Source organism: Magallana gigas, chromosome 8 (assembly GCF_963853765.1).
Source record: "Magallana gigas chromosome 8, xbMagGiga1.1, whole genome shotgun sequence".
NCBI classification, from domain to species: Eukaryota; Metazoa; Mollusca; class Bivalvia; order Ostreida; family Ostreidae; genus Magallana; species Magallana gigas.
The window spans coordinates 47,456,553-47,469,060 of record NC_088860.1 but is presented as its reverse complement, the minus strand read 5'-3'; the positions used below and the strand labels follow the sequence as shown (position 1 = coordinate 47,469,060).

General features: G+C 33.6%; 1 protein-coding gene across 1 annotated transcript; it reads right to left on the bottom strand.

The window, feature by feature from the left end:
• Positions 1-293: 293 nt before the first annotated feature.
• Positions 294-3,120, bottom strand: LOC117690520 (tripartite motif-containing protein 2-like). The gene is made up of 2 exons (XM_034474892.2): positions 3,016-3,120; positions 294-1,331 (listed from the first exon to the last, which is right to left on the bottom strand). The coding sequence occupies exon 2, from the start codon at positions 1,294-1,296 to the stop codon at positions 451-453; it is 846 nt and encodes a 281-aa protein (XP_034330783.2). The 5' UTR covers positions 1,297-1,331; positions 3,016-3,120; the 3' UTR covers positions 294-450.
• Positions 3,121-12,508: the final 9,388 nt, after the last annotated feature.

Sequence of the window (12,508 nt, the reverse complement as noted above, 5' to 3'; positions counted from 1 at the left end):
GTTGTTAGTTGGAAACACATTGGCATAGGCTTTTCAGATTTTGATAAGTGGATGAATGCACTTATTTTATATACTGCAATGCAAATTTATAGATACAAAATGAAATGTAGGTTAACAAATTCAAAATCAGATAGAGAAACTTTATACATGTATAACTTTGTACAATAATCTTTGAAAACTTATGAACTTATTGCAGAGAAATCGTATAACTGTATTCAAATAAATTTTATTTATTGAAAATAAAACTTAATTACATTCCTTTGTACAACACAATATTCTTTGAATGATGCACAAATTTGCAATATATAATGTATACACAGTTTGTTTCTATAACAAAGATGCAGTAGCTTTTTATCTGTAAACGTCATAATTACATAGAATCTATTTCAATGTATTATACACACTATTTATATGTTTGTGTATTATCGTTTATACTCATGTACAGTTTACTCACATATAATACTGGATTTTCTTCACTTTTCCTGTGTTCCACTCAGCCACAAAGAGGTTGTCTCTGGTGTCCACACATAAACAAAATGGAATCTTTAAATCACAGTTGTTAATGTAGCGGAGAAACTGTCCGTCCTGATCGAGGATGTGGATACGGTTGTTGTCATTGTCTGCTGTCAGGATCCGACCCTGGCTGTCTGTTGTGATGCCAGCTGGAGCAAATGATCCCTTGGTAGTAGAGGGAGGACCAATGTAGGTAAAGCGGAGTTTCCCGGCCTGATTGACCACCACTACTGCACCGGCTCCTCGGTCTGACACACAGATATCTAGGTTTCTGTTTTCACATATGTAATTTGTTAGTAATCCATCCGATGAATAGAGAGGTTGACCATTCTCAGCGTACTGAATACTTTGTGTAACTGTGAACCAAGAGTAACGAACAACTTTTGATTGTTTAGCAGCAGCATCATCATCAATGTCCATGACAACCAGGAGGTCATCAGAGGAGGTACTACAGACACCGCTAGGTCTCAACCCCTGTAGTCTGATAACTGTCTGTATCTGTGAATTATCCCCGATATTCACAGTTCTTTCATTGTAATCCGTATAAACTAGATTCCCACTCCTTGTCACTGCTATGTCCCGTGGGTGGTTCCCTGACTTGGTTTGAACTGACTCCACTAGGTCCCCCTGCAGATTGTAGAGTCTCACTATGTTGTCGACACCACGTGTCCACAGTTTTTCATCACTCACACATGACATACTGCCTAATCCTCCAAACTTCGTGTTTATCTCTGAGATGATCCGTGGTACATCAATGAGTGGTCTGTCAGTTTGAGAATCCATTATGTAGCTGCGTTCTTCTCTTTTGATAGATGAGACTGAAAGAGAACCAATCTGTAGATAAAGATGTTCATTGTTTATCTTCTGAGGAATAAAACTTAGTAAGGAAACTGTGAACTTAGGAGGCAATGTTTTGAATTCAGTATTCAAATCAGCAATGCTTTGCTAAATAAAATATTAAAATAATGATATTTGAAAAATCGCGTAACAATTTATGCACTGCTGGCAAAGCCACAGATGCTTGAGAACAGGGCCGAACACCATCCTCTCCAACCCCCCAACCCCCACCCCAAGTATCTAGAAAATGTATGTACATTATTCCGAGGATTAAAAAATAATAAAATACGAATAGCTGCACAAATTTTACAATTCATTAAATCGCTTTAATCTCATATTTTAAGTTTGGTTTAGACCTTATTTCCTTTATACAAGAGATAATACAACCATAAAATATTAAATTACATTATAAAACACATAGAAACTTTAATTTTGTAAATATATTGCTACAGAAAGTTATTAAGACAAATTAAGGTATCCCACTCCTCAATGTTGTTGTATCAAGATTTTCTTGAGAAGTATATCATTGAAATCTGTAGACAAAACATACTTAAAAAATACAAAGATAATGGGGGTCAGTATCCATCCCTCTGAGTTATGGCCTATTTAATTTGACCTTTTCGCACCTAAAATGCATATAATTTAAAACGTTATTCTAAGCAACTTTTTTTTTTTTCTACACTGCTTTTCAAAATATTTTTCTTTTTCCAGATATAAATGATGAAGGTTTCCGTCTCCCGGTCTCTTGAAACCTGTTATTACGTAACATATGATTTTGCTATAAAACTATATCGATGAACAGCTATACAATGAACATTTTGCAACTATAATAAATAACATATTTTTGCCAAGAAAGAATTATAGAGTAAAATGATTTTAGGGCTCTGTTGGCCCCTACTTTGAAGGGCCAGCCATTTTCTTGATATCAAATGAAAAGGCTGATAAATAAAAACAAATTCAATTCAACAAGTGTTATATTTTTGGTTGACCGTTTAAAAGATATCTGTATAACAGTGTTTTAGCGGCTAATCCTTTAACTCCTTACAGGGGCCATAGACCAATAGTTCTAACTTAAAGATGGAATATTGTTTAGAACATTATTCGAAGCAACTTTTGTTCTACGTTGCTTTTAAAAACTTTTCTACTGTCCCATATGATAGGGATAAAAGTTTTAGGCTTCTGACCCCCCCCCCCCCGTTAACCCTTAATTAAGTAAAATATGATATAAGTATGGATTGCATAGTTCAACAGGTGTACAATGAACATTTTTGTTTCTATAACGAATAACAAATTATTGCTCAGTAAACAGTTATAATAAAAATACTTCAGAGATCTCTAGACCTATTTTTTCATGTCATCATTACAAATTCATAAAGTACTGTAATTAATAAAATCAGAAAAATAGAATTGACCAACATCGTGTTCATGACCCGTTAATTACCAATATCTATCTTACTGTAAACTGTTCAACAAATCAGGGATTGTGCTTGACCAATTAATCTGCATTCGTTTGAGATAAATTCGATATTACTTAATAGATTACATTTAAAGTTTAAATCATAATGATTATTTGTTTATTTATTGGCTTTAATCAAATCTTAATTGTGAAGATAAATTTGTTCATCTATGTATGTGTTCATTTCATGTTCAAATCATACTACTTACAGTTTAAAAAACAGCTAAGCTTCCTCTTCACCACTGCAAACAAATTATGGAATAATAGAAATGCGGTTCCCGCATATGAACCTTGCAGTTTTATACATGCACATGGTATGTTTCATTCAATAAGGCAACAGGTGTAAATACAGCATATCAAAAAGAATGATAAGAGGGTGTTCTATCAGTGGTGCAAAACTTCTGTAAAAATCAATTGTGTTTTTATAAAGATCTCATAAAGGCCCCCCCCCCCCCCCCCGGTTCCGACGCCTATGCGTTCTAAGTTGACAATGATGCAAGGTATGTGTTATTATGTGTAAATGTGTAAATATACCAATACAATGTTATGCCCTTTGGATTATGTAATGCTCCAGCGACTTTTCAGAGAATTATTGAGAGAACATTAAGTGGACTACAGTGGAATGTGGCTGTACTTTATCTAGATGATATAATTATGTATGGGAAGAGTTTTGATGAGCATTTGGAGAATTTGAAGAAGGTGTTAGATAGACTGGATGGAGCTAATTTGAGGCTTAAGGCCTTTTTTAAGAAAGAAGTGTCATTTCTCGGATATGTTGTTTCTGAGACAGGAATCAAGACAGACCCTGCTAAAACTGAATCAATTGAAAAGATACCAACACCAAACAATGTCACAGAATTGCGAAGTTTTCTTGGATTAGTATCTTATTATAGGAAATATATAAAGGATTTTGCCAGTATTGCAAAATGTTTGCACTCTCTAACGAGCAAAAACAACAAATGGATATGGACAGAGGAGTGTGATCTTTTGAAGAACTAAAGAAGAAATTACAAAATGCGCCAATTTTAGGATATCCAGATATTAATGATGGAAGTTTTATTCTAGACACAGATGCAAGTAATGAGGCCATAGGATGTGTTCTTTCACAAATTCAGAATGGAAGAGAAAATGTTATAGCTTATGGAAGTAGAACATTGAGCTCCGCTGAGAAAAACTATTGTGTAACCCGAAAGGAAATGTTGGCAGTGATTTACTTTGTGAAATATTATAAGCATTAATTGTTAGGAAGAGAATTTATCTTGAGAACGGATCACGGATCGTTAACTTGGCTTCATAAATTCAAAGAACCAGATGGACAAATATGCCGATGGTTACAACAATTAGGACCATATAACTTTACAATCATTCATCGGGCAGAAAAACAACATGCAAATGCTGATGCACTTTTAAGATTACCCAAAGAAGGATCAACTGAGGGAATGTGTAAACAGTGTTAAGAAAATCATAAAGATTATGATGGTGATTTTGTGACACGTGTGAAAGATCTGCGGGAAAATTCAAATGAGACCAAAATGACGAACGACATCATATGTGATATTTTTCAGCTATTCAATGTGACAAATGAAGAGAAAATTGATTCTGAGCCTGAGGAAGTAACAACTAAAAATCAGAAAACAAAATCGTCCACGTCGCGCAAAACAACGAGAAATACCTGATTTACAACTTACTTATGAGGAAATCCGAAAACAACAAGAAAATGACACAGGAATTGGACCTATTCTTCAATTACTTGAAAAATATGGATCTGAAAATAAACCACCTACTAGTGAAGTGACAAAGTGACCCCGAGTGCAAATTTTGGTATAACAGATGGGAAATATTAGAGATATATCAACGTGTTTTGTGTATCAAGTGGGTTGAAATTGAAAATGTGAAATTAAGGATTTGTACACCAAAGAATATGCGTGACGTAGTGATGTGGTATCTACATGATTCGCCAGTTTCTGGACATGAAATGAATCAAAGTTCGTATTATTGGCCAAAAATTCGCGAATTTGTGACCGATTATGTGAAATCGTGTCATGTGTGTGAAGAAAGGAAAAACCCACAACGAAAAAAACGAAGTGCTATGGAATCATTTATAACTGGAGGACGTTGGGAAAGAATTGCAGCAGACATCGCTGGACCGTTTCCAAAATCTGAGAGTGGAAATGTGTATATTCTTGTGGTAGCAGATTACTTTACCAAATTTGTGGAAATATTCCCGATTCCAAATATGGAAGCCGAAACTGTAGCCAATGTTATATTCAAAGGATGGATTAAACGTTATGGATGCCCTTATGCTTTGCATACAGATCAAGGTCGACAATTCGAAAGTCAACTTTTTCAAAACTTGTGTTCATTACTTGGAATCCATAAAACCCGTACAACTCCGTTTCATCCAAGATCAGATGGAATGGTAGAAAGGTTGAACCGCACAATAAAGGATATGCTGTCAAAATACATTTCATTACATCAGAATGATTGGGACAAATTCATTGATGGAATTTCAATGGCTTACAACAGTACAGTGCATGAAACAACTGGAATAAGTCCGTTCAGAATGTTATATGGATCAGAAATGGTGATGCCTGTGAATTTATTCTGTGATCAGGATAACAGTGTCATTAGTGATCAAATCAACTACCATAAATATGTCCGTGAGTTAAAACAAGAATTAGAACAGTGTCATGAAGTTGCGAGGGAAGAAACAAAGAAAAACAGCCAAAATCAGAAGAGGTGTTACGATCTTAATGTGAAAAATATCAAGTATTGTGTTGGTGATATTGTGTGTCGTTTCCAACCACAACAGATACTAGGAACAACACTTAAATTGGCAAGAAATTGGAGTGGACCGTGGATAGTGATTAAAAAACTTAGTGATGTGTTATACAGGATTCAACATTCTATTTATTCTAAACCTGTTGTGATTCATGCAGACAATCTGAAACCATTGCAAGTGAATAAAACTGTGTATTTGAAACTTCAGCGTATAATTCGCCAGTGTCCGGAAGGTGATTCTGATGTCATTATTCCAAATTTATATCCTAGTGATGAAGTGGCAGAAGAGAACAATGAAGACCATTCAGACATTAGTGAAAATTCTGAGAGCCAAACAACCTTGCCAGATACAGATAAAATGCTAAAATTACCGTTAGAGAGGAGCAGGGAGGAGAATGATGGACATTTGTCACCACCAAAACAGATGGAACAAAAGAAGACAAGACATGGCAGGATTATAAAAACCCCAACCCGATTCAGAACATAAACATTTGGATATGTACCCACAGATGTACCAATGTTTTGAATGTAACATAACTTATAAATACAAAAGAAATTTACAGAGACATTTAGAAGAACATCATTTTTCGACAAAGAAAATTTTCAACTGTGATATTTGTCGAAGAATTTTCACCAGGAATTCTAATCTTAAAAGACATTTCTTTAATCAACATAGTTTAACAGAAATTTTAGACGATTTAGAAGAGTTTCCCATTGAAGCAGGATTAGTTGTAAATTCAACCATGGACTATACCATCCACAGTGAAATTTATGAGGACATTTCGTCTGATGAAGAATCATTTGAGGAAGATTTATTTCTGAACAAAAACAACGCTGAAGAATTTGTTTCCGAGTGTGAGGAAACATCCAACATTCCAACTTCAGAAATTCCAACACCCGAAAGTCCAACATTAGAGATTCCAACATTCGAAAGTTCAACACCAGAAATTCCAACATCCGAAAGTCCAACACCAGAAATTTAAACATCCGAAAAGAAAAATTCGATGACCATTCAAATAATTAAGAAAACAGTGTCATATGAAGACGGAAGAACTGAATTTATGAAAGAAATTCACTTTTCTTACACCGAAGAAATGAGGGAAGTTTCTCCATATGAAGTATTTTCGAACTTTTTAAACGATTTTATGGATGAATCGTAAAACGAGCCAATTGTGATTTCTGACCCGATAAACTAATTCCGTAACAGGTTTTTTTTTATTTGCTTAACCTGACGACTTACCATGGAGTGACTTCTGTAAATAAACTGTAAACATAATGTAAAAAAAAAAAACTATGAACTGTGAATATTTGTTCTTATAATGTTTTCGTAGCTTTGTTAGATTTTTTTCTTTTATTCTTGCTTATTTTATAAATGTATTATTTTTGTTTTTGATTTTTACATATTTTTGTATGTTGATTTTATGTTTGAAAGGCATATTTTATTCAAGCGTATAATTTTTTAAATTTGCATTTTTCTATTTTGAACGGTGTGCAAAATCAAATTAGGGGGAAATGTAGCATTATTTTAATACTTTTCTATTTTTTATTTAATTTTATCCTGTAGATTAGTTTGTTTTCATTATTTTATGCGTATCCCTTAGCTTAGATTTATTGCTTTGTTAATCCTGACTGTGAACAGGTCATGGGGAGCAGTTAATTGCATTAGGAGGAGAGTGTTAGATAATAGATAGTGTGGAGAGCAAGTGGAGTAGTGATTTATAAACTTTAGATTTATAGCTTAACCTTAGTAAAGTTCATGGGGAGTAAAGGAGGAGTGAGAGGAGTAATTGGGTATATATAGCCGGGATAATTAGAGAGAAGGGAGAGTAGAAATGTTCTGACTGTTTATTTGGATTTTAGTGCCTTTCATTCATTTACACGTATTTTGGATTTATCATGTGATTTTCATTTGGATTATATTTTATTCTACTTTTGGATTTTAAATAAACATTTGTATCTTTTTGAATTGCGTTTATCTTATGAGAAGAAATTAATTACTACGGAATATTATACAAAGATTTACATTACGCTACTAAACATAAGGAAATTATTAAAGTGGATTAATATATAAAACTCGGAAACGCTACACTATAGTATTAAAACACCCACACCATAACAAAGACATCTAACTCTGTAATTCTTATAAAATTCTTAACCCAGCAGATGTTAAATCATCAAGAATAGATATATTTGTAAATTCATACGTGATGCACATAACATAAGAAAATCTATGTACAGTACCAACTACATGTATATTTGTATACTGTATGTATGACTTTCGCCACATGTGGATTTTCTCAATAAATTGAATTGTAATTTACACAAAATTCTGGTAAAAAGGAAAGAAAAAAAAACAAGTGAAAGGTAAAACATTTGGGATTCAATTCTGTTAAAAGGATTTAAATTGTCTGGACTAGAAAAATAACATACATCAGTGACAGTGTGCACGTACTTACTTGTACATCTATAGACTAAATGTTAACCAGTTAACATGCTGACATTTTAACCACTATAGACGAAAAACTTTAAAAGAAATAAAAATCCTCACCTTCTTCAGTAACATCCACATAGATCACAAACTATAATGTCCATCTTTTCCCCTTTATTACTCGTAGCTTATCAACGGCTGATCAATGGAAACATAAACATCCGTCGACATGGTTGACAGAAGTGTGGCTGTCAGAATTTCCTCGTAAACGATTCACACGAAAATATATCCCTCCTTATACAAATATGTAGTATTGTTCCCTGTGCATGTTCATATGTTTCACAATAACTTGAAAATGCATGTGTACAAACCGAAAGAATACACAACTTCTCTTCTGCATTACGGCTCTCTCTTTTCTACAATGCCGTTCGTTACCGTTTACATTCGGCGCGCGGGGGGGGGGGGGGGGGGGGTTACAAACAGGGGCGCCCCGACAAATAGTTGCACATAAAACGTTTAAATAATGTGTGTTCATTGAATTCATAAATGATATAGATGAAAAAAATGAAATTAAATCACAACAATTTATCTAAGACGCAACACAACGTAATGCAGTAAATACCTGGGCCTTAAAGTGGCATTTGTTCGCTTGTGTGTCTATGTAGACATATTAACTCGTTCATGTACGATTCACACATATTAGTTTTATGAAATTTGAAAAAAAATAGGGCACAGAACTTTTTAAAATTTGATACCAAATGACATTATTTAATATATTAACAATAACTGAATTCATTTTTTTTCATAAAATGATAACGATTTTTGCTATCAGAAAAATACGTGTATGAGCTGCTGACCCCTAATTATAGGGGCCAGCCCTTTTTTCTTAATTTTAAATGAAAGCTCTCGTTATTCTGAACAACTTTTGTTCTATATGTATGAACAAAATATTTTTTGTTTAAAGGTTATTATACAAAAAGCAACAAAATTTCAGACCCCCCAAAATGATTCTTGGTACAACTTAACAAAACCCGAATGGTATTAAGTATGAATTAACAAAAAACATTAACCATTTCAAGAACGTCTTAACAAATTGATATAAACTACATTTAAGGTACAAGTTAACTTTACCTTGAACTAATATCTTTTTTCCTAATCCAGAATGCAAAATTAAAATTTCTGTAAAAATCATTTTTTAATGCTTATATCCCGCATTCAATCGTCCGAATAAGAAATGGATTTCAGTTTTAAATTGAGGTTGATAAGCTCTTTCAGCATTTATGATTAATGACAAAATATTGCTCCGGAAAAAGTTAAGCTTTTGAGCCTTCCTAGCCCCTAACTTGAGGGACCAGTCATATTTTTTATATCAAATAAAAGGTCTCGTAAATATAAACATATTTTGTTCAACAAGTGTTCAAGAATTGTTGACCGTTCAAGTTATATCTGAAACACTGTGTTTTAGGGGCCGAATCCTTAAACTCCTTAACAGGGCCACCAAACAAAAATTTTGTTTAAAACATAATTCTGAGCAATTTTTCCTCTTCATTGCATTTCAAAGGGTTGACCTTTCGTACTGTGTGCTTGTTGCATCATCAATTGTCAGAAACTTATTGATGTATAGTTTTTCTTTATTATACCTCTGTGAATATTGTCTATGTAAAATTACAATGAACCAGACAACATTGAAATGGTGAACATTTCAAAGGGCCCCGCTGATGTTATTTAAGAGAATTTTGCTTTGACCTTGACCTATAAATTGAAATTTTTCCAGCTGGCATAGAACTTCTAGATCAATTTCATTCCCCCTAACATACAGGTATTTGTGCAATCTGACCAAGATTAAGCATATCTTGGAAATAATCTACAGTCTAAAACTAATTTTAAAAATATCTGCTATGACCTTCACATTGACTTGGTTCAAGGTCATTGTACGCCATTAACCAATAAGCTCTGTTTAGGTAAAATATTAGCCAAATAGGGGCTTAAAGGAGAGTATATATATGCTCTTAAAATATATGGATTTCTGTGTGATCTGATATGACCTTGACACTTGACATACAAATATCATTCGAGGTCATTGCAAATCCTTTGATCAGAGGCATCATGTGGGTGAAGTATGAGCCTGATTGGAGCAAAGGGAGAGAAAATATACTCCGGACAAGGATTTTTTTATATATAATTCTGCTATGACCTTCACAGTTTACCTTGAAAATAGGTTCAAGGTCACTACACACCGTTTACTCAAAACCTCTGCTTATGTGAAGTCTTAGCCAAATAGAGGTTAGTGGAAAGTATATAAGCTCTGAAAGAAGGATTTTTGCATGATCCGATATGATCTTCACCATTTACCTAGAAATTTCATTCAAGGTCACTGCACATCATTTAACCATAGAGACACTCTGTGAGTATTAGCCAGATTGGACCAAGGGGAGAGAAGATATGCCCCAGACAGGATTTTATATATATAATTTTGCTATGACCTTAACCTTATACCTAAGAACATGGTTCAAGGTCACTGCACATCCTTTACACAAAGGAACCCTGTGGATGAGGTATGAGCCAGATTTGGCCAAGGGGAGAGAAGCTATGCTCCGGTCAAGCAATCTCGGATGGACAGACGGACATCAACTGATAACTAGAAGGCGCCCACATAAACATGCTTTTTTATCTAATTTGAAATATTATCCATGCTATATGCCCATGGTGAATAGTCATCAAAACCATTCATCAGCAGGAACACCTCTGACCTAATCAGATCGCTGCATTAAATACAAAGTTTGATAACTCTAATTTGTTTATCATCAAGAAATTCTGTATCGCTGACAAATAAAGTTTTCTTTGGTATAATAAAATACAAATTAACTAACTATTCGGACAATAGCAAGTTTATTGTCCCACTCCACAGCAACTATTTCCCTTGGCTTTGCCAACTCATGAAATAGTTGCTGTCTTGGGGGACAATAAACTTGCTTTTGTCCTCATACCCAGTAAATAGGTTTATAATATCCCATCCACCTACATTTCATGTTATATAACCTGTGTTTGTAATCTTCAATTTCACTGTGTAAAGTCAACACAACAGTCATAGCCGCAAGTTTCACAATTTATTTATTTACTGCTTCTCATGTACTTAAAATTAGGGGCCTTGATATTGCCTACCAATTCCAACAAGATGGCCTTAATATTGCTTTATACCAATTCCAACAAGAGACATCCCTCTAACTAATGATAATCATTAAAATTCATTTCATGAATCTACGCAACACTGATAAACCTTCAAGTACAGTCACTCTCAATTTTATAAAAATATTGACGGTACTTTATCCGAAACTGTTCCTTGTACCTTTAACTTAATACACTAACATTTTATGAAAAGACGGTTTGTCTTAGAATAAGAAAGCTAATGCAATTCTGAGAAAAAGAATACCACATCTTGCCAATTCCATTGAGGTTTAATAAAAATATGGCCATTTAAGTGAACCCACCATTTCCAATTTCCTTTAGTAAACACAGATTTATAGGGTTCTCCATAGTAAAACATCTTTACCTGACCTTTTAGAGGTCAATTGTTGTTCAACCACCTTTAAAAAGAAATCGTATTCAATACAACATACATCTACATGATATAATCATGATAAAAAGCTTCACATCACTTAGAAATGCCCTTACATGTATATCCCCCCCCCCCCCATCTTTTGATTTTCACAAAAAGTAATGGTTTGAAATGTTTTACCTAATTTTATGAAACTTGTGGCAATTTCCTTGAGTCATTTCTCACACATATTTGAAGACAATCATCACTGATTCTAAAATTTGATCTTTATTTGTTCATTGTATGATTTGTACCATTTTAATTAACAAATAGACAGCTGTCCTGCTTGTGATTTCTTGTTTACATGAAAAAAGTAAGCTAACAATCATATTTAGTGAATATCTAATCTATTCTGATTTCTAGTCTCCTTCTAACCATGCTAAAACAGTAAGTTACAACCTACAAGTTAGACATCTGCCTTAAATTAAAATTAAATTCAAACACACCCAGGTAGCTGGAGACAGATCGAGTTGATTTCAATGAAAAATGTTCAAATTTGACATGTTTTTCTACTTTTCTTATGCATATATACCTTAGAAAGGTAGAAATAGGTTGTTTCTTGTTCATTGCAAAAGTAATTATCATAACAGATGTTATTTCAAAGTCAAATGTACATTTACATATCCTACATGTAATCTTAATGCAGACAATTGGAAGGGGGGGGGGGTTGATTTTTCAATTATGTAAACACATCTTAATATCTTTATGAAATAAAAAATAAAGGAAACATAATTGCATATTTTTATTGAAAAACAATTTTTCACAACAATTATGATTTCTTTAAACAGCCTTAATTTTGTTTTTCATAATTTCTTATCAAACACAAACCACAACATGGCATGATGCTTTCTTAAAGTTCCATTATTGTTTTTGCATTATCCGATTTAATTTGAATTAC